The sequence below is a fragment of the Sciurus vulgaris genome (genome assembly GCF_902686455.1).
Source record: "Sciurus vulgaris genome assembly, chromosome: 1".
Taxonomy (NCBI): domain Eukaryota; kingdom Metazoa; phylum Chordata; class Mammalia; order Rodentia; family Sciuridae; genus Sciurus; species Sciurus vulgaris.
The window spans coordinates 36,393,574-36,417,505 of record NC_136461.1 but is presented as its reverse complement, the minus strand read 5'-3'; the positions used below and the strand labels follow the sequence as shown (position 1 = coordinate 36,417,505).

Below are 23,932 nucleotides of genomic sequence, written 5' to 3'. Positions count from 1 at the left end.
AGTTCATTCTCTCCAGGTTCTGTAACCCTCCCTCCTGGGTCTCATCAGGCCTAGAAGAGATAGACACTTCTGGCAGATGTCTGTTCTAATTTGCTTTCCCTAAACCTTGCCCACATCCTCATAATAGTTCCTTACGACACACTCAAATCACCCAACTTGAGTGTGTCATTGATTTTTTGCTAGGATCCCTATTGTTCCATCCTGCAAAAGAGAGGCTGAGTTGCCTGAACTATTCTAATGCCAGTTCTCAGTCTTGCAGATATCTAGGTAAATGCTTGGTAGAACTTTATAGGTAAATGGCTGAAATAGAAATTGTAGCAATCTAGAGCAGATTGTGTGGCATTATGTCAATCTGTTCATTCAAAGAAAAGTTAAAGCAAGAATGGGGAAAGAGGGTATGTTCCCATTAGTGGTCAAGTTTATTCATTTTGGAGTTTCATGTCTATTTTTTTTTTTTTTATCACTTTTAGCTATTTGCTCTAACTGTATAGCCACTTCCATGCTTAACTAGCCAAAAGTAAAATGTGTCGCATTTGTTCTCTGAAGTATGTCTGTGGAAGAAAGTCATACCTTTGGGCTTTTCCAGACAGCAGGGTTGTGGTGAAGACCCCAAATACTGAGGACCACGGTCATTCCTGAGGCAGGAGGGAAATAAAGGAGAATGCAGAAGAAAGAACAGACTGGACTACTGTTTTACTGCTCCTCTGCAAGACTTTTCTTCTGGAAGGAAAGAGCTAGCTCCTGGCAGAGCTGATGCCACTGGGGAGGGACACAGGGAAAGGTGAGACTTGGATTCATACGCTCATTTTCAAGGGCAATGATTTACTTAACGATTTTATCCTAAGGAGATCTTGGTATCATATCAAAGTACTAAACTGTGCTTATGTTTTCTCCACAATTGGAAATTACTTAAATATCTGTAAAGGGAATATAAAGCACTCACTAGAGGCAACTTGAATATATTAAGAGCAGAACTATAGTGTCATGCAGATCCAGTGGCCAATTGTTGTTGACAGCATTCAGACATGGGAAATGGGGAATTTTGTCAAATATTCATGTACTTTGGGGATAAAAAAGAAAGACAAAGGAGAGAGAACTTGAGACTTATTTTGTTATCAGAATTAATTTGGTAAACTAATTCTGGATCTGTCAACAAAGTTGTAGGACAGGTTGTAGGTATTTGCCACAAGCAACCCTATTAACTAGCTTCCTAAGGCAGAGTTAGTGAGGTAGTAAAGCAGACAGTGAGTGTCCCATGTGATTCTGCTGCTTCTAATATACCTTGTCCAGAAGCCTGTAAGTTTGAAGTTCAGGGCCTCTGCATGAGTTTTAGCTTTGCTCATGTCAGTTAACTTCATCTGCACATTGGGATTCCCCCAATGGGTTATTGGTAACCTCAAAAGTATTTTAAAGTATTTAAAAAACTGTAAAACACTGTACAAGTGTCTGTTAAGATCACATTCCAGGGAGTGAAAATGAGATAATGTTGGAAGGCCCTATGTATATTATTAAGTGTGGCAAACTTAGGGTGATGTTATGATGATGAGACAAAAGAAAAAATTCCTCTGAGTCTCCCACAATAACATAATGATGCCCATCTCCCATAAAGTCTCATCTGAGTCTCAAACTCAGCCTAGCAAAGATTATCTTAGAAACATTGTCTTACAATGGGAGAAACCCTGGGCTGGATTCTGGAAGTGTGTTATCAGCTTAGCTTTGCAGCAACTGGCTATGTGTCTTGGGAAAGTCACTGAAACTGACATGGATCAGGAATTATCCTCTGAGCTATTAATAGGTGCCTAACCATAAATCAGAGGCCCTTAGGGTAGAAACCCGCCAATCATTGTCACTGTGGTCCCCAAGATTCCATGGTCTCTAGGAACTGCTTAGGAAAAGAATACAAAGACCTGCAGGCAAGGAGCGTCCATCTGGGAAGGTAAGGGGCTTGCTGAGTTCTCTGGAAATGGACGGGACTGGAGGAATCAATCGGAACATCTCCATGATGCACATTGTGGTGTATGACATCTCACTCAGCTGGTCCCTGTGAGGACGAGGGAGGGAGGGAAGGGACTCAGACTTCATATCTGTAAATACTGATTTTTTTCCTATTTGTTGTTTGTTCCTAATAAACATCACTCTCAGGTGAAAGCTATTTTGTCATGGGTTTATGTATTAGATTGTTGAAATGGGGCTCTTTCTGCCTCAGGATCAGGTGAGGTCTCAGAGGTGGAGGAACCAAAAAGGTGCCACAGATCCTCATTAAACAGTGAGGTATTCAGCAAACAGCCAGAGGCTCACCAAGGAGATTTCTGAAAAACAAATTTGCAACCCTTCGCTTATCATATTGGCCATTTGGTAATGTGAAATTTTAGTTTTAGTTTTGAACTTTTTCCTTAAGCTTAGGGTGAAAAAAAAAAAAAAAAAAAAGTAATTCTTCTTACTCCTGGCAAGAATGTATAAGGAATAGCTAAGGATTGAGAAGAAAAGACTAGAGAAGTTTAAGAGAGAAAAAACATCCCTTAAAGAGAATTGTTGGAATGCTGGAGTGCCAGGGAGAATGGGAGAGGGTGCTCCCCCATCTTAAACAAACAAAGGGAAGCTTCACGAGGGCAACTTAGGTGATCTGACACATGCTCCCTGGAGTCTGGGGAGCACAGGACTCATAGGCGAGGCTCAGAATGGACAGAGAGGCAGGGGAGAGCAGCTGCACAGCAGAAATTGTGCAAATGTGTCCTATCGACCAGACCAGAGGAAGGGAGTGCTCCAGAATCAGCTGAAGATAGGCTCTTCTCAGGACCGGAATTCCTTGCCCTGGGAATCAAGGAGTCTCCAAGAGACCCACAGATGTGAGAGAAAGGGAAGCCCTGAATATCCACCAAACCCCATGAGCAGAATCACAGTAGTTACAGACCTTTTTTCCTTATCTCCTCCCCAGCCCCAGTCGTTCCTGGAAGAGTCAGAAGGAGCAGCTCCTGGGTAGGGGAGAACTGGTCAATAATAACAAGTCAACAGTAAAGTCCTCACCCTCTGCTGGCTTCCAGGCCCAAAGAAGTACAAGCTGGGATGGAGGGAGATGCTCCAAGGGGATGAGTATTTGAAGGCTTCACTATCATACTGGGCTGGACAGTTTACTCATGGCCATTGAGACTACTTTTGTGATTTAAATGGATGAGATCTTTATGAGATCTCAGGATTTTGTCCTGGAGATGAAAAGAACTTGCTCCATGGAGGAGTAGGTTTGAAGTGTCAGTAAAAGAATAAAATTGTATTTTTAATTTGCATTCTAGTTAGTTGGTTTCAAAAATAATAACTGCATATATTTAGTCTACTTGCTTATTGTATTTGTATTTGCTTTTCTTATTACTTACTGTGAATGCAGGATTTGGTCATTTGGTAATGAGAAATTTTAGTTTTGAACTCCTTCCTTAAGCTTATGATAATAATAAAAAAGAGTAATTCTTCTTGCCCTGGCACTTTGCATAATTAAGAAAAAAAATTTTGCCCACCTCCATCATGGTGCAAAAAGAAGGCTCAGAAAGAATTTTAACCCAACATAGAAATGGTCTGACAAGGAGCCAAATGGAGAAGTTGGACAACTTTCCAGATTTCCCAGAAATTGCTTTCTGCAGAATGATTTTATTACCTATCTAGAGGAATTGTAGATTCTCAGAATATACATTCCAATGTCATTAACTATAACTATAAATACATGTGATATTAAAAAAGATATTTTGTTCTCTGTAATATTTTTGCCCTTTCTCTCTTTAAAATAAATGATAGTTAACAGATCATCTGGACTTTGTTTTCTTACCCAGCAGAGAGTTGGTTACTCTTTTCACATTTAAACCAAACAAGAATGAGAAAGGTCGATATTTGAGTTATGTAGGCATTTACCCTAGTGAAGGCTAAAATATCTAAGGCATGTTGGGAAGTTGTATTCAGTGTTACCAAATCAATTAATGAAAAAAGAATGATTACTTAGCAGGATGGGAGAATAGGAAGTTCCCCACTTGGATCCCCCAGCAGCAGTAATTCCACAGCCATCCACAGACAAAGTGCCTTTGTGAGAGGTACCACCTGATCTGATGATCACCACAAAGCTTGCTAATCAAAACAGCATGGCACCTTCTCAAAAATCAATGGAACAGGTTAAAGAGTCCAGAAATATAGCCACACACTTATGGACAACTATTCTTCAGCAAAAATGCCAAGAACACACGATGGAGAAAGAGCAGAAATGGTGTTGAGAAAACGGAACACACACATGCAGAAGAATAAAACGAGTTTGCATCAACCAAAAAGCTTATGCATAACAAAGGAAACAATCGACAAAGTGAGGGAGCAGTCTAAAAAATGGGAGAAAATATTGGCAAACCATATATATGATAAGGGAATAATATCCAAAATGTATAATAAGTGACATAATTCAGTATGAAGAAAACAAATAATCCAATTTTAAAAAGGGGAAAAAAACCTGAATATACTATTTCTCAAAGACATAAAAATGGCCACAGGCATATGAAAAAAATGTTCAACATTACTAATCATTAGAGAAATGCAAATTAAAACCACAATGAGATATCACCTAACACATGTTAGAGTGGTTATCATAAAATAAAAAAGAAAGATAAACAGTGGTGGGGATGTGGAGAAAAGGGAAACTTTGTACACTATTGGTAGCGATGTAAATTAATGCAGCATATAGGAAACTATGAAAGTTCCATTAAAATTCCAAACAGAATTATCATGTGATCCAGTAATATCATTTCTAGATATATATCAAAAAGAAACAAAGTCAGTATGTCAAAGAGACATTTGCATTCCCATCGTCATTGCAGTATTATTCACGGTAGCCCAGACAGGGAATCAACCTAAGTGTCCATCATCAGATGAATGGATAAAGAAAATGTGGCATATATACACAATAGGATACCATTTAGCTTTTAAAAAGAAGTAAAACCTATCATTTGCAAAAACATGGAAAAAACTTGGAGGACATTATGCTAAGTGAAATAAAGCAGGCACAGAATGACAAAGACCACATGATCTCAATTTCATGAGGAATCTAAAGAAGTTGAATTCATAGAAGCAGAGAGTAGAATGGTGCTTATTGGGGTGTAAGGACTAGGAGATATTAGTCAAAGGATACAAAATTTCAGTTAGATAGGAGAAAAAAAATCAGGAGATATATTGCACATCATGCAATTCTATTGTAACATTGCAAGTACAACATGTAATTTGTTGTATGCTTGAAAACTGTTAAGAGGGCAGGTTTGAAATGTTCTCATGACAAAAAATAAGTATGTAAGTTAATGGATCTCTCCATTGATTGATTTGGTTACCCCCACAATGTATACAAGCATCGAAACATCATGATGCATATCATATACATACACACACGTGTATGTGTGTATATCAGTTAAAAATGAAAACAATTGCCCAACTTTGTATTTTATGCTATATAAATTAAGCCTTTAATCTGTGGTAGGAAATCATTATTATTCCTTACAAAGTGATATCTCCACTATACTTTTAAAAAAAATATTTTTAGTTGTAGATGGACACAATACCTTTATTTATTTATTTATATATGGTGCTGAGGATCAAACTCAGTGCCTCACTTGTGCTAGGCAAGCATTCTTAGCACTGGGCTAAAACCCCACCCCCTCTACTATGCTTTTTAAAAAATACTTTTTAAGTTGTTGATGGACATTTATTTACTTATTTATTTATATGTGGTGCTGAGAATTGAACCCAGTGCCTCACTCATGCTAGGCAAATCCTCTACCACTGAGCCACAACCCCAGCCCATCTACTACACCTTTATAACTTCAAATTTTGCTTTACAAATATTTCATTTGAGCTGACCTTCTCATATGAAATATGATGTTTTTTTTCCTTGTCATGTGGCTCAATGATCCTTAGAATTTCTGTCTTTCTGCCCCTTTGACCAGGTAGGATGAAGAGTGTGATTTATGTCAGAAACATGTTTTTTCTTTGCAAACAGCATATTTGAGGAGCAAAAGCTAGACTTTATTAATAGCAAGACGTGCTAAAAGCCTAGCAGAGTAGAGTTGAAATTTTCCACCTGGCTAACTCCTACTCATTCTAAGGAGATCGCTTTGAGCCCCCATACTAGAGTAGGTGCCTGTCTCCTAAATCTATCTGGTGGCTACCACATATCTATATCATCGTCCTTATCATGTTATACTTCAATTTGCTCTATAGAGGTTTGTGTCCACATTAGACTGTGAGCTCATTTAGGGCAGAACCCACATCAAATCATCCCATTTAATACCATGTTCAAAGTCCAAAGTCCACCCTGAGGAATGAAACTGGTGACAGGAGAATGGTTTAGAGTGTCCACAATGAGCCTTAAGTGATGCAGCTGTTCATTCAGCTCTCTTAGAAGAGGAGCCCCACTTGGGCCCTACCATTCAAACTCTAAGTGCTGGCCCCAGGTCAAGTCCCCATTTCCAATGTGCTTGGGAGAAAGAAAGAAATGGGGCATTTTATACACCACTGAGTAGAAAAACAGTGACAACAATTTCTGAACAAAGTAGCTTTTGCAAAAGACAAGATACTAACTTGGGGCTTTCTTGAAAAAGAACAGAGAAACAGCCTACCTCTTCTGCTTCCACATGCACAAATTTTGAGTCACTGTGATCATTAAGGAACCAGGGCAAAAAATAAAGCAAAATCCTAGAAGGAAAACTAGAATGAAATGTTTAGGAAGGTAGATTTTACCAGGAGATGGAAGACCCATCCCCGACGATGCTCCTGATCTCCTCACGACATCTCTCTTGATGCTCAGGGTTCAGAGCCAGGCAGTAGAGGAGCCAGGAGAGGCTCACGGCCGAGGTGTCATGCCCAGTCAACATGAATGTGTTCACCTCCGACCACAGGTCAGCATGGGAGAAGCTATCTTCATTTTCAGCCTATAATGAACAGTATTTGGAGACCCAATTTAAAGTAATGACTTTAGGGGAAAACTTAGAGTTTCAAAAAAGAGTTTTGATTTTCATTCTGTTCAATAAATATATTCTATGAGTCACACTTTGCTCAGAGCCTAAACGAGAACCAATGTTAGATAAGAAAAGCCAATTTTGCAAAGTGCACTCCCACTCATCAGGCCCAAGGAATTCTCTTCAGACTCCCAGATCTATTCAAATTTTCCAGTGCTGACTCCTCATTTTACATGCTTACTCATGTGACCTGTTTTCCTTTGATTCCCTAAATATGTATCTGTATAATCCCAAATCCTGTCAGATATGTAATTTAGTCTTCACTAGACAGAGGTGCAGAATTCTATCTGCAGTTGCAGAGACCACATGGGGCCAACCTCTCAATTCAAAGTACTGTTAAATTTATTGGATCAGCTTTGCTTTTTCTCCCACTCTTGTCCCTTCTTACCCACCTACGCACATAGGTAACTGGCTGATCAATTAGACTAAGATTTTTGGAAGATTTACCTGGGCAGAAAGGATCATATCCAGGAAATCCTGGTACTTTTTCTTTTGAGTGTTATCCTGCTTCATTCCAGCCTTGAGGGATTTCTTTCTGTCCTGGATTACCTTTTCTGGGTAGAATAATATTTCCCCATTACCAAAGTGGCAGCAAAGTCAATCAAAGTCAAGTAAATCATATAGTAAGTCAGGTTCACGAATAACTTCAGATCTTCTGACTTTTCAGAGACCAGACTGGGTTCATTACATTTAAGGGGACTTAATTTTCACAGATGGTTTATTTTTCCATCAAATGGACAACTTTTGATCAAAGTTCCAAAGACAAATACAACAAACCAAAAGCATAGTTTGTATCAGTGGGCAAGCAATCTAATGAAGATGATTTCAAATTTAGATTCAAGTGATCAACCATGCTTTTCTCGCTCTAAAATCTCATCTTCATGGAGATATAAAATGAAATGGAAGTTAGGCAAAACAATGGAAAAATGACAAAGAATAAACAAACAATCCCCCCTACATATGCATGTTTGAAGGAACCAAAAGATAACACACAAAAACACGTGGAACAGAGCTATAATGATCCAAGAAAAATTTCTAGACATAAGAGAAAACTGAAATCTACATATATAAAAGGATCTGTCCTCTGCCTGGAACAATTGGAACAGAATGACCAATTGCAACATATACCTAGTAAAAACATTTGACCTCAAGACTTCTGACAAAAAGATTAAATGAGTTTTAGGGAAAAGAATATGTATGAGATAAATATTTTATAGGCAGACAATCTGTCCTTCAAGTATCAAGGCAATAGAAAAAAACTTGTTTTAAACAAGTATAGGGAATGCTGTGCTCACGAACCCATCCTAGGAATCTGCAGAGATGACTACAGAAACTTTATTAAAAATGGAGTTGGTTGCTCAACTATGTCAATATACCTGTCACTGAACTGTCCACTAGCAAAAGGCTAAAGTGGCAAATGCTACTTTACATTTGTTTCACCACACGCAAATACTGACGAACCAGAACTTTTAAAACAGTAAAAGTTTAAATAAGGAAAAGCAGAGAACTAAGGATTCTACAAAGGAACAATACTATGCTAGCCTCGGAACAAAAATATAAACATCTTTATACTCCAGGTATGTATGTATGTACTCCATGTATATATGTCAAAATCTACTCTACAGTCATGTGTATCTAAAAAATAGAAACAGTAAAAAAATCTTAAATATCAAAGACAGTATATTTAAAAATACCAAAGATGACATACTATATAAAGAAACTATCTAGTGGATTGAATAATGTCTCCCCAAAATTCACATCTACTAAGGAGCTGTGAAGGTGGCCTTATTTCAAAAATACAGTCTTCGTGGAAGTAATCAAGTTAAGGTGAGGTTGTTATTGGATTGCAGTGGAACCTACTTCGATGACTGGTATTCTTTTTTTTTATTTTTTAATTTGTTTTAATTAGTATTGACCCGTGTTCTTAAAAGAAGAGAGGAATTTGGAAGCAGAGAGGAATCAACCATTTGAAGACTGGTGGAAATAACAGTGGTGCAGACGCTAGCTGAGAAATGCCAAAGACGGATGGCAGACACTAGAAGGTACAGAGGGGAAGGCAAGAGTCTTCTCTAGAGCCTTCCCAAGGAAACACGGCCCTGCCAGTGCCTTGACTTTGTACTTCTAGCCTCCAGAACTGTGATGGAGGGAGTGTCTGTTCTTAAATACCCAGTTTGTGATGATTTGTTATGGCAATTTTAATAAACAAATGCACACAGTAATTATACCACAATACACACAGTGATGCTGACATAATTATATGATAGCATTGGAACGAGGCATGTCAGTCATTTTGATGAACAAGAATGTGAATGATTTGCTTATTGATATACAAAGATTGGAAAACTGGCTCATAAAACAAAATCCAACTGTGTGCTGCATAGAAGAAACATGCCTGAAACCAAGTAATTCTGAATGGCTGAACATTAAGGGATAGGGTGAAATTATACTAGACAATCAGAAGTAACAAAGAAGTAGGGCTGTATCCTTGGCATCAGACAAAGTAGAATTTGAGCAAAAAATTATTAAACAAGATTCAGTTTTTAATACTAAGTATCACAAGACAATCTCTATGAATATATATATATACATATTTCAAAAAACAATATATATATATATACATATTTCAAAAAACAAAGCATTTTACCTTGTACTTGCAGCATTGGGTTCACCTCTCTCAGTGGGGGAGTCAGGGTTGAGGTTGCAAATTGCTTTGTATGTTACTTGGAGTTGCCTTTCCCCACTTTCTATGCCTTTTAGGCTTTCTGTCACTTCTTTACTGATTCCCAGAGTTCTTCTTCTTTCTCTCCTTGGAATAGTTTCCCCTTTGTTGCCTTGACTCTTGTGACTTACCAGATCCCTCAAAGGGTTCTTCTGCTATTTTACCTACCACTCATCAGAACCAACTCTTTTATCACCTAAATACTCTATAATTACAACTCACGTCAGGCAGCACAAAAGGTGAATCTGCCTACATACTTGTAAGTCAAAGACCTCCTGAGTAATAGGAAAATAACTCTTGATATGCAGATTTTTTTTTTTTAGAATCACAACTACTTCCTTCTATTCAAGTACATTTTAAAACCTAAATAAAATGGAAATTCAAAGTGATGAAACTGACTGCCACTGACTGCAACAATTTACTTTCATAGAAGAAATGGAGAAAAGTGTCAAGGTGCTACCTACCTCTATGCACACGTGCGCGCGCATGCACACACACACACACACACAATCAAGTAGACTGAAGAAACAGAAGATATATTTGAAGCAATAAATGTTGAACATAACATGACAAAATGTTCAACATCTCTAGTATTTAGAAATATGCAAATCAAAACTACCCTTAGATTTCATCTCACCCCAATTTGAATGGCTATTACCAAGAATGCAAGCAATAATAGGTATTGGTGAGGATGTGGGGAAAAGTTACAGTCATACATTGCTGGTAGGGTTGCAAATTGGTGCAGTCCCTCTGGAAAGCAGTGTGGAGATTACTTAGAAAATTTGGAATGGAACCACCATTTGACCCAGCTATTCCACTCCTTGGCCTATACCCAAAGGACTTAAAGTCAGCATACTACAGTGATGCAGCCACATCAATGTTTATAGCAGCTCAATTCACAATAGCTAGATTGTGGAACCAACCTAGAGGCTATACTGTGAAATATACACACACACACACACACACACACACACACACACACACAATGGAATATTACTCAGCTTTAAAGGAGAACAAAATAATGGTATTTGCAGGTAGATGGATGGAGTTGGAGAATAACATACTAAAGCGAAATAAGTCAAGCCCAGAAAACCAAAGGACAAGTGTTTTCTCTGATATATGGATGCTGATCCATAACGGGGTGGGGACAAGGGAAGAATGGAGGAACTTTAGATTGGGCAGAGGGGAATGAGGGGAGGGGAGGGGCAGTAGAGTGGGAAAGATGGTGGAATCAGATTGACATCATTAACTTATATGATTGCATGAATGGTATGACTCTACATCATGTACAACTAGAGAAATGAAGAGTTGTGCTCCACGCTTGTACAATGAATCAAAATGCATTCTGCTCTCATGTACAACTAATTGAACAAATTTTAAGAAAAGAAAGGAGCATTAGAGAAAGGATAAATGAAGGTAAAATAATGTCTTTTGCTTTTCCTATTCTTAACTGATAAAACAGATTACAGTTTGTCCTAAGTAATAACAGCAAAAACATATTCAATGATTATAGTTTCCAGACAAATGGAATAAATGACAAGAGGGACCAGAGGGAAGAATTGGGAATACTCTGTTGGAGGGTGCTTGCACTACCAGGGAAGTGTTGTTGGAAAGTGGACTTGGATTAGCTGTAAATATGTATTGTCAACTGAAGGGTAATCACTGACAAAAGCAAGATGTATGATTTATCAATCATGCTGACAGAGTAGAAAAAATTAAGTCATTAGAAAATGCTGAATTAAAACCTCAAAAAGTAGGAAAAGAATGGAAGAACAAAGAACAAAGAACAAAAGCAATGAGTAGAAAGCAGTAACAAACTGGTAGCTACTAATCCAACTATGTCACTTATCTCTTCAAGCACCAGTGATAAATGCACCAATTGAAAGACAGTCGGAGTAGATAAAAAATGAGACATAGTTATATATTGTCTATAAGAGACTCACTTTAAATATAAAGAGACATATAGATTAAAAGTAAAGGAAGGAAGAAATCTAAATCATAATAAATAATCAGTCATTAAAGTAGTTATTTCATTTAATAAAGTAGTTATTTCATTTCAGGCAGAATAAATTTCAGAGCAAGGAAAGTTATCAAGGATAAAGAGGATATTAGATAATGATAAAGGGGTTAATTTTCTAAGATCACATAAAAATCCTTAATGTGTATGCATAACAATAAGCATCAAAATATGAGAGGCAAAAACTGATAGAATAGTTGGATACTTCGCTATTTCTTTATTATAAATCCAGTATGCAAAAAAATCAGGAAGCACATAGGTAAATCCAGCAACACTGCCTAGCAACTAAATCTAATTGACATCTATGGAATACTTCACCCAATTAAAAACAAACCCAGATGAAATGGACCAAATCCTTGAAAGACAGTCTTCAAAAACTCACATAGGAGACAGATAATCAGAATAGGTCTATATCCACTAAAGAAACTAAATCAATCCAGAACAGAAAACAACAGGCCCAGATAATCTCATTGGTGAATTCTATCAAACTTTAAAAAAGAAGTCAAATGAATTATATACAATTTCTTCCAAAAAATAGGAATAGAAAACTTTCTAACTCATTTTATGAAGTCAGCATTACCTTCAAACCCAAATAAGACAAAGATATTGTGAGAAAACCACAGACCAATATCTCTCATGAACATAGATGCAAAAATATTCAACAAAATATTAGAAAATCAAGTCTAATAATAATATATAAAATAATCATATACCATGATCAAGTGGTATTTACTCCAGGTGTGCAAGGCTGGTTCAATATTTGAAAATCAATTAATGTAATTTATTAATTAACAGGGTAAAGAAGAAAGATAATATGAGGATCCAAGATGGCAGACTAGAGGGTGACTATATCTCCAGTCGCTCCAGAACCCAGGATTCAAGAAGGGGAGGCATTGAGAGATTCGGACTAAAATAGAGCCTCGGGGTGAGTCACCCCCACCCGGTGAAGCACTGCCCGGGAGGCAGGCCCGGATCCGGGTGGCTTATTAGAGTAAGGCAGAGCAGCTAGAGTCCTCCCCAGGCGGCCCTGCACACTCCGGTGGTGGGCTCCTCCCACAGGGCCAGATTCTCCAGCATCTCGGAGCAGGCCCCCTAGTGAGAGCCTTTATGCACAGAACCAAGCTTCAAGTCCCTGAACCAGGGCAGCGAGTTCCTGCTCGCAGGTTGCTTCAGGGACCAGGACAGGGCAGCCAGGGACTTACCCAAGCAGCCCACAGCCCGACCCCTCCAGCGGGAAGCTCCTTTCCAGGCTAGCATCTTGGAGCAGACCGCCCAGTGAGAGCCTTTCCACACAGAGCCAGCCACAAGTCCCCAAGCCATTGGTGACCTCGGCCCGCAAGCAGCCTCTGGGACCAGGGCAAGGCAGCCAGAGACCTCTCCAGGCAGACCTGCCCCCCAGACCCCCCAGCCGCAGGCTTTTTCCACAGGGCGATCCAAGATGGCTGACTAGAGGGTGACTGCATCTCCAGTCGCTCCAGAACCCAGGATTCAAGAAGGGGAGGCATTGAGAGACTCGGACCAAAATAGAGCCTCGGGTGAGTCTCCCCCACCCAGTGAAGTGCTGCCCGGGCGGCAGGCCCGGATTTGGGTGGCTTATTAGAGTAAGGCAGAGCAGCTACAGTCCTCCCCAGGTGGCCCTGCGCACTTCAGTGGTGGGCTTCTCCCACAGGGTGAGATTCTCCAGCATCTCGGAGCAGGCCCCCCAGTGGGAGCCTTTCTGCACAGAACCAAGCTTCAATTCCCTGAACTAGGGTGGTGAGTTCCTGCCCGCAGGTTGCTTCAGGGACCAGGACAGGGCAGCCAGGGACTTACCCAAGCAGCCCGCAGCCTGGCCCCCTCAAGCAGGAAGTACCTTTCCAGGCTAGCTTCTCGGAGCAGACCGCCCAGTGAGAGCCTTTCCACAGAGAGCCAGCTCCAAGTCCTGGAACCAGTAGAGGACTAGGGGCAGCTTTCCTTGGAAGCACTGCATTATCAAGTTACTCCAAGATTCAGGCTACTGAAGGCAGGAAGGTGATACACTGGAAATCTACAGGGACAATATAAGCCAATAGAAGAATTCTGCATTATCACAAAGTCCCACTGACACCTGACCAATATGAGAAAACAAGGGAAGAAAATGTCTCAAACAAACCTAGATACTATATCAATAAAACCCAATGACAGCACAGCAGAAGAAATGTCAGAAAGGGAGTTCAGAATGTACATAATTAAAACAATCAGGGAAGCAAACGAGGAGATGAAAGAGGAAATGCAGCCATTGAAGGAGGAGATGAAAGAGCAAATGCAGGCATTAAATGATCACACCAATCAACAGTTAAAGGAGCAAATACGGGAAGCAAGAGATCATTTCAATAAAGAGTTAGAGATATTGAAAAAAAAAAAAACAGAAATCCTTGACATGAAGGAAACAATAAACCAAGTTAAAAACTCCATAGAAAGCATAACCAATAGGATAGAACACCTGGAAGACAGAACCTCAGATATTGAAGAAAAAATGTTTAATCTTGAAAACAAAGTTGACCAAACAGAAAAGATGGTAAGAAATCCTGAACAGAATCTACGAGAACTATGGGATATCATGAAAAGGCCAAATTTAAGAATTATTGGGATTGAGGAAGGCACAGAGAAACAAACCAAAGGAATGAACAATCTATTCAATGAAATAATATCAGAAAATTTCCCAAACCTGAAGAATGAAATGGAAAACCAAGTACAAAAGGCTTATAGGACTCCTGCAAGAGACTCATCTCATAGAAAGAGATACCCATACACTAAAGGTGAAAGGATGGGAAAAAACTTACCATGCACACAGACACAGCAAAAAAACTGGAGTATCCATCCACATTTCAGATAATGTGGACTTCAAGCCAAAACTAGTCAGAAGGAATAAAGAAGGACATTACATACTGCTTAAGGGAAGCATAAATCAGCAAGACATAACAATCATAAACATCTATGCCCCGAACATTGGCTCATCCAAGTACGTCAAACAAATCCTTCTCAATTCCAGAAATCAAATAGACCACAACACAATAATACTAGGTGAATTTAACACGCCTCTCTCACCACTGGATAGATTGTCCAAACAAAAATTGAATAAAGAAACCATAAATCTCAATAACACAATCAACAATTTAGACTTAACTGACTTATATAGAATATACCATCCAACAAAGAACGAATACACTTCCTTCTCAGCAGCACATGGATCCTTCTCTAAAATAGCTTATGCCACAAAGCTACTGTTAGCAAATACAAGAAGATAGAGATACTACCTTGTACTCTATCAGATCATAATGGATTGAAATTAGAAATAAATGACAGAATAAAAAACAGAAACTTCTCCAATACCGGAGGATGAAATAATACACTATTATATGATGATGGATAACAGAAGACATCAGGAGGGAAATAAAAAAATTTTTAGAAGTAAACGAGAACAAAGATACATCACATCAAAATCTCTGGGACACTATGAAAGTAGTACTTAGAGGAAGATTTATTTCATGGGGTGCATTCAACAAAAGAAGTAGAAATCAACAAATAAACAACTTAACGCTACAGCTCAAAGCCCTAGAAAAAGAAGAGCAGACCAACACCAAAAGTAGTAGAAGATAGGAAATAGTTAAATCAGAGCCAAAATCAACAAAATTGAGACAAAAGAAACTATTGGAAAAATTAACAAAATAAATAGTTGGTTCTTTGAAAAAATAAACAAAATTGATAAACCCTTAGCCACACTAACAAAGAGAAAGAGGGAGAAAACTCAAATTACTAAAATTCGGAATGAACAAGGAAATATCACAACAGACACGAGTGAAATACAAAACATAATTAGAAGCTGTTTTGAAAATCTATACTCCAACAAAACAGAAAACCTTAAAGACATCAACAAGTTTCTAGAAACATATGAATTACCTAAACTGAACGAGGAGGACATACACAACTTAAATAAATCAATTTCAAGCAATGAAATAGAAGAGGTCATCAAAAGCCTACCAACAAAGAAAAGTCTGGGACCAGATGGGTTCTCAGCCGAGTTCTACAAAACCCTTAAAGAAGAGCTCATTCCAATACTTCTCAAAGTATTCCATAAAATAGAAGAGGAAGGAATCCTCCCAAACTCATTCTATGAAGCCAATATCACACTGATACCTAAACTAGACAGAGACACATCAAGGAAAGAAAATTTCAGACCAATATCCTAATGAACATCGATGCAAAAATTCTCAACAAAATTTTAGCAAATCACATACAAAAATATATTAAAAAGATAGTGCACCATGATCAAATGGCTTTTATCCCAGGGATGCAAGGTTGGTTCAACATCCGAAAATCAATAAATGTCATTCACCATATCAACAGACTTAAAGTCAAGAATCACATGATTATTTCAATAGATGCAGAAAAAGCATTTGATAAAATACAGCATCCCTTCATGCTCAAAACACTAGAGAAAATTGGGGTAGTGGGAAAATTCCTTAACATTGTAAAGGCCATCTACGTTAAGCCCATGGCCAACATCATTCTAAAAGGTGAAAAACTGAAAGCATTCCCCCTAAAAACTGGAACAAGGCAGGGATGCCCTCTTTCACCACTTCTATTCAATATTGTTCTTGAGACTCTAGCCAGAGCAATTAGACAAACCAAAGAAATTAAAGGGATACAAATCGGAAAAGAGGAACTCAAGCTATCCCTGTTCACTGATGACATGATTATATATTTAGAGAAACCTGGAAATTCCACCAGAAAACTCTTAGAACTCATAAGTGAATTCAGTAAAGTAGCAGGTTACAAGATCAATGCTCATAAATCCAATGCATTTTTATACATAAGTGATGAATCTTCAGAAAGAGAAATTAGGAAAACTATCCCATTCACAATAGAATAGAAAAAAATAAAATACTTGGGAATCAATCTCACCAAAGAGGTGAAAGACCTCTACAATGAGAACTACAGAACACTAAAGAAAGACATTAAAGAAAACCTTAGAAGATGGAAAGATCTCCCATGTTCTTGGATAGGCAGAATTAATATTGTCAAAATGGCCTTACTACCAAAAGTGCTATACAGATTCAATGCAATTCCAATTAAAATCCCAATGATGTACATTACAGAAATAGAGCAAGCAATTATGAAATTCATCTGGAAGAATAGGAAACCCAGAATAGCTTAAGCGATCCTCAGTAGAAAGAGTGAAGCAGGGGGTATCACAATACCAGATCTTCAACTCTATTACAAAGCAATAGTAACAAAAACGGCATGGTATTGGTACCAAAATAGACAGGTAAATCAATGGTACAGAATAGAGGACATGGACAAAAACCCAAATAAATACAATTTTCTCGTACTAGACAAAGGTGCCAAAAATATGCAATGGAGAAAAGATAGCCTCTTCAACAAATGGTGCTGGGAAAACTGGAAATCCATATGCAACAGAATGAAACTAAATCCCTATCTCTCACCCTGCACAAAACTCAACTCAAAATGGATCAAGGACCTCGGAATCAGACCAGAGACCCTGCATCTTATAGAAGAAAAAGTTGGTCCAAACCTTCAACTTGTTGGCTTAGGATCAGACTTCCTTAACATTACTCCCATAGCACAAGAAATATAAGCTAGAATCAACCACTGGGATAGATTCAAACTAAAAAGCTTTCTCTCAGCAGAGGAAACTATCAGCAATGGGAGGAGAGAGCCTACAGAGTGGGAGAAAATCTTTGCCACTCATACTTCAGACAGAGCGCTAATTTCCAGAATCTAAAAAGAACTCAAAAAACTCTACACCAAGAATACAAATAATCCAATCAACAAATGGGCTAAGGAAATGAACAGACACTTCACAGAAGAAGATCTACAAGAATTCAACAGATATATGAATATATAAATTCAACAGATATATGAAAAAATGTTCAACATCTCTAGTAATAAGAGAAATGCAAATCAAAAATACCCTAAGAATTCATCTCACCCCAAGTAGAATGGCGACTATCAAAAACACAAGCAACAATAGGTGTTGGTGAGGATGTGGGGAAAAAGGTACACTCATACATTGCTGGTGGGGCTGCAAATTAGTGCAGCCACTCTGTAAAGCAGTATAGAGATTCCTCAGAATGCTTGGAATGGAACCACCATTTGACCCAGCTATCCCACTCCTTGGCCTATACCCAAAGGACTTAAAATCAGCATACTACAGAGATACAGCCACATCAATGTTCATAGCTGCTCAATTCACTATAACCAGACTGTGGAACCAACCTAGATGCCCTTCAGTTGATGAATGTATAAAGAAACTGTGGCATATATATATATATATATATATATATATATATATATATATATATGTATATATATATACACAATGGAATATTACTCTGTTTTGAAGAATGATAAAATTATGGCATTTGCAGGCAAATGGGTGAAATTGGAGGATATCATGCTAAGTGAGATAAGCCAATCTCAAAAAACTAAAGGACGAATGATCTCGCTGATCAGTGGATGAGGACATATAAGGGGGGCGTAGGAGGGGTTAGCTTTAGGGTTAGGGTTAGGTTTAGGGTTAAGGTTAAAGAGGGTGGTAAGAATGGAGGAAGGAAGGATTCTATAGAGGGAAAAGAGGGGTGGGAGGGGTGGGGTTAAGGGGAAAAAAAACTGAATCAAACAACATTGCCCTATGTAAATTTATGATTTTTAATTAAATAAAAAAAGAAAGATAATATGATTACATCAATAGATTCAGAAAAATCATTCGTCAAAATCTAACAGTTATTCATGTTTAAAAAAAATTCCAGCAAATTGGGAACTGAGGGAGAACTTCCTCACCTTGAGAAAGAATATCTACAAAACCCCTGTGGTGTACATCATAGATAACGATGAGAAACTCAATATTTTCAATAAAGTCAGGAATGATGTCCCACATGACTCCTATTCAACGTCTTCCTGGAAATCCTTGCTAATATAATAAGACAAAGCAATACAAGGTATTCAGATTGGGAAAGAATAAATAAAACTACCTTTTTTTCACAGATGACATGTTAGTGGAAAATGATAGTGCTGGTTATCAGTGATGAGTTCTACTTCTTTAAATGTTGACATATGGACATTAGAGAAGCATGACAGGGCAAGCATATAGAGCAGGTTTTATTTAAAAGTAGTAACACAGACTTCTTCCGGGAGGGAGAAGTGGGCTATGGCTGGTATTCTAGTATCCCAAGAAGTGAGAGTGCCCTGCCCCTTTTATAGACCAAAGGTTCCTTTGTTCTCTTGCTTTCTCCCTCCTTGTCTTTCTTCTTCCTGCCTCAGTCCAGGAGATGCTGGTGGGATGGCCAAAAGCTGAGAAGCAGATGGACAGAGGGAAGGGCCAAATGGAGTGATCCAGGCAGGTAGCAGTCCAGGGGGCATTAATTAACAAGTCCCTGTCTGCAACCTTTTGGGAGGGGAAGTATAGGCAGGTAATCTTGGTAACCAATGGGCTCTGGAGACTGGATAGTCCAGTCTCCCAGGGGCAGTCTCCAACTTCCAGGATCCAAACTGGCCTCCATTTTCTCAATTTGACCTAATCACCTATCTAACCTAATTGCCTGTCTTTTAATTTTTTTGTTTCAAAACCCCCAAGATTCAACAAAAACACCTGAAACTAGTACATAATTATAACAAGGTTGTAGGATACAAAGTTAATAAATAAAAGTGATTTTTTTTATATACTACCAACAAATAATTGGCATTTGAAATTAAAAATATTTTACATAAGTTCTCAAAAATATAATAGTTAGGATAAATGTAACAAAATATGTGCAAGTCCAATATAAAGAATGCTATTAAACTCTGAAGGAAGAAAGAAAATGTATCTAAATAAGTTGAAAAATATCCCTTGTTTGTATATAGATAGGAAGACTCAATATTGTCAAGATGTCACTTCTTTCCTACTTGATCTTTAGTTTCAACACACTCACAAAAAAATCCCCAGCAGGTTATATTTTGGGCATCAATGAACCGACTCAGAAGTTTACATGGTATGGGGAAAGACTCGGAATTAAAGAAAAAGAACCAAGTCAGAAAATTGGCACTACCTGAGATTTATTCTAAAGCTATTTTAATCAAGACAGTGAGTATTGGTGAAAGAATTAACAAATAGGTCAAGATTACAATACAAAGCATAAAAATAGAACCATGCAAATAAAGCCAATTGATCTTTGACAAAAAAGCAAAGGCAATTCAATGGAGGAAGAATAACCTTTTTAACAAATGGTGCTGAACAACTGAACACCCAACAGGGGCTGGTTGGGGGGACAACCACACAAGAAACCCAGACACAGACCTTTTTATCTTACAAAAATCAACTCAAAATGAATTATGAAGCTAAGTGTACAATGCAAAACTAGGAAACTCCTAGAGGATAACATATGAGGAAAACCCTGGGTTTGGTCACCCAATGCATGATTCCTGAGAGAAGAAAAATGTTAAGCTGCACTTCATTAAAATCTATAACTTCTATTCTGTGAAAGATACTGTTAAGGGAATGGAAAGACACATCAAGACTAGGAGAAATCTTTGCAAAGGACATATTGGATAATAGACTGGTATCCAAAATGGATAAAGAATTCTTAAAACTTGACATGAATGACCCAAATAAAAAATGATCTGAACAGATGCCTCATGAAAAAAGATATACAAATGACAAATAAGCATATGAAAAGATGCTCAACAACAAAAACCATCAGGAAAATACAAATTAAAAATGATGATGAGATGCCACTACACACTTACCAGATTGGCTAAGATCTAAAACATTGACAATGTTAAGTACTGGTAATGATGTAGAGGACCAGGAATCTTACTTGTTGTTGGTGAGAATGAAAGATGGTACAGCCACTTGGAAGACAGCTTGACAGTTATTTATAAAACCAAACATACTCTTACAATGAAATTGGGTAATTGTGCCCCTTGATATTTACCCAAACAAATTGAAAACTTATGTTTACACAAAAACCTGCATACTAATGTTTCTTGTTAATGTTTCTGCATATTTATGTTTCATAATTGCCCAAACTTGGAAATAACCAAGATGGTTTTCCCTAGGTGAATGGGTGAACCAACGGTACTGACCTGTAATAGAATATAACCTAGCAATAAAAAGAAATGAGCTACCAAGTCACAAAAATACATGGAGGAAACTTGAATGCATATTACTAAGTCAAAGAAGCCAGTCTGAGAAGGCAACATAGTGCATGATATTATTTAGGTAAAGAAAATAATAAGGTGTTGCCAGAGGTTCAGCAAAAGGGAGGGATGTAAGGGTAAATAGGTGGAGGGAGCATGAGATTTTTTTTTTAGGGTAATGAAGTTATTCAGTATAATACTAGAATGGTGGAAACACATCATTATATGTTTGCCAAAACCCAGAGAGCATACAACACAAAGAATAAACCCTAAGGTAAACTATGGACTCTAGTCAATCACAATGTACTCAGATTGGCTCATCAATCACATAAAGGTATCACACTAATGCAAGATGTTAACAACTGGGAAGCTACATGGAGGGGCAGGGCAAGGAAGCACATGGGCAGTCTCTGTACTTCTGGTTCAGTTTTGTGTAAACCTAAATTTTCTCTAAAAATAAAGATCTTACCTAGTCTCTTCAATTAAAATAAATTACTAGATTAATAGACCAATGGAACAGAAGAGAACATCTAGAAATAGATCCAAGTACATACAATTTAGAATGTGAGAAAGATGATTGTCTTAAAATCAGGGGAAAAGATGGACTTTTAAATAAGTAATGGGGTGACTGGCTGACCATTTGGAAAAAATGGATCAGTATCTCACATCACACATAGGAATCAACTCTAAATAGGTCAGAAATATAAATGCAAAAGGAATGAAGCCATACAAGTACTAGAAGAATACAGGAAGGAATTTCTGTCTGACTTAGGTCTAGGGCAGTGGTTTTCAACTGGGGATGATTTTGACCCCAGGGGACATTTAGCAATGTCTGGAGACATTTTAGTTAGAATTTCACTGGCATCATGTGGGTAGATTTCAGAAATGCCACTAAATATTCTAAAGCACAAGACAGCTTCCCACAACAAAGATATAGCCACTCCCAGGTCATTAGTGCCAAGAAACAAGAAATCTTGGAATAGAGGAAAGCTTTTAATGGTTATTAAAAACCTGATGCAATAAAATTAAAATATTGAAATTTGACTAAAGATAAACAATGTCAAAAAGTTTTTTTGGGGGGCAGGGTAGTACTGGGGATTGAACCTAGGGGTCCTTAACCACTTAGCTACATCCCCTGACCTTTTTTATTTCAAAACAGGATCTCACTAAGTTGCTTAGGGTCTCACTAATTTACTGAGGCTAGCCTTGAACTTGCAATCCTCCCGCCTCAGCCTCCTGTGTTACTGGGACTACAGGCATGCACCACTACATCTGGCTGAAAACATATTATTTTTGAAATTTTCAACAACAAGAACATTGAAATTTTTCTGTAATACTTTTTAATTTATTTTTATTCATCATAACTGTACATAATGAAAATGTGAAGAACTATCTAAGTCGTATGGAGCTGCCCTCAAATCCAATCCTATTCACTCAATAAGCCACATATAAGTTAGCATTTTCTGTGTGATCTCTGATGCAAAAAGTTTGGAGAACAATTGCTAAGGTGATATAATGCCCACTTGTATCCTAAATTGTTTCTAACTTGCTTCTCTGAATATCCTCCTTATAGTATCTATGTATATATGAAAGTATGAATTTGCAGTATTGGTGTGTCTTGAAAATTTTCTGGAGGCAAAGATATTTAATATAGTAACTATACTTTAATATTTATTTAGTGCCAGGTATCATCTCACATCTTTTACATTTATAAGTGTACTCATCATTACCACAAACCTAAGAGATGGGTTTTTTTAAATCACCATTTTATAAATGACATTGAGACAAAGCAATAAGTAACTGTCCAAAGTCATGCTGCTAATTAGTGGTGGAACCCATAAGGGATTAACTGTTTGGTGAGTATTCTCTATTATGGCATTCATGGAAAGTAATGTTGAATTGCTTAAAAAGATTATTTCAATTTTTGAGTTTATGATTTACTAACATAAACATATTTTTTAATCAAACCTGTTTTGAATGCATTTTCATGTCTACTCTTTCCCCCTATTCATTTCTACATTGTATGAGTACTTTTAGCTTGTAATTATCACTGCAATTATTTTGAAATCTTAAGGGTTCACTTACTATGTTTATATTAATGATAATCAAAATTGTATAACATAAATAAAAGTCTTGAGAAGACTAATTACTACTATGCATGTAGCAAACTCTTCTAAAGGACTCAAACTATTTCATTTAGGCAGTGTCCATATAAAAGTTCCATTAAGAACAAGAGTTCTTTTCTGTTCACACTAAGGCTTATCCCTCTAGATAGCTACAATACAATCAATTATGGTATATGGACTCAAGCAAATCAAACCCAAGAAATAACTGTATATTTACCTGTGTGTTGATGTAGCACTTTGCTTAACTCTTGGAAGCGGTGGCCATTAGGGCTGAATTTGAAAATTATGTCATGGTGATACCAGAAATTGTACAAGCGATAAAATATGATTTTGCCAATTTCAAAAGTTGCTTTCACATAAGGATCAAGGGTGCTGGAAGATAAAGTTAGGACACTATGTCAATAATTGACTTAGATAATGGTGAATAAATATCTGTTTTCCCCTCCTGTCACTGACCCATTTATCTGGCAGTTGGTCTCCTGACTGAAAGCACATTTCATGATGATGTCCAGGGCCATCAAGTTGATGTGTTCAAAAACATCCACGACTGTGTCCTGAGTGCTGCAAATCTTCTCCCACTTAGCCTGGCAGAGAAGGTCAAGATTAGCATCATCACTATCATCAAACTGCCTTCATTTGCAGGTCCCTCCCTGATCTTGCCCTTATACTCTAAAGGACACAACCCTTGACCCCTCAGGAACCAAAGGTAAGGAAGCAAATAAGTCATGTGCTTACTTTGGGCATGAGGAAGGAAAATATGCACCCAGCTGAGTGCATGGAGAAAACTGCATTCTTATAAATTGTCCTCCAATTATTACCATAACTCAGTTTCCAAACAGATCAGAGTTCTGTGCAATAGACATCTCTGATGCAGGTCCCATAAGTA

The 23,932-nt window shown here is 37.7% G+C and overlaps 1 protein-coding gene across 2 annotated transcripts in view; it reads right to left on the bottom strand.

Moving 5' to 3' along the window:
* Positions 1-23,932, bottom strand: part of CYP4X1 (cytochrome P450 family 4 subfamily X member 1) — a 238,861-nt gene that overhangs the window by 2,059 nt on the left and 212,870 nt on the right. For both annotated transcript variants that reach the window (XM_079154690.1, XM_079154689.1), the window contains exons 5-10: positions 23,503-23,630; positions 23,264-23,418; positions 7,473-7,579; positions 6,748-6,938; positions 1,908-2,041; positions 571-635 (exon numbers count right to left, since the gene is read on the bottom strand). In XM_079154690.1, the coding sequence (XP_079010816.1) occupies positions 571-635; positions 1,908-2,041; positions 6,748-6,938; positions 7,473-7,579; positions 23,264-23,418; positions 23,503-23,630 (780 nt within the window). The remainder of the gene's footprint in view (positions 1-570; positions 636-1,907; positions 2,042-6,747; positions 6,939-7,472; positions 7,580-23,263; positions 23,419-23,502; positions 23,631-23,932) is intronic.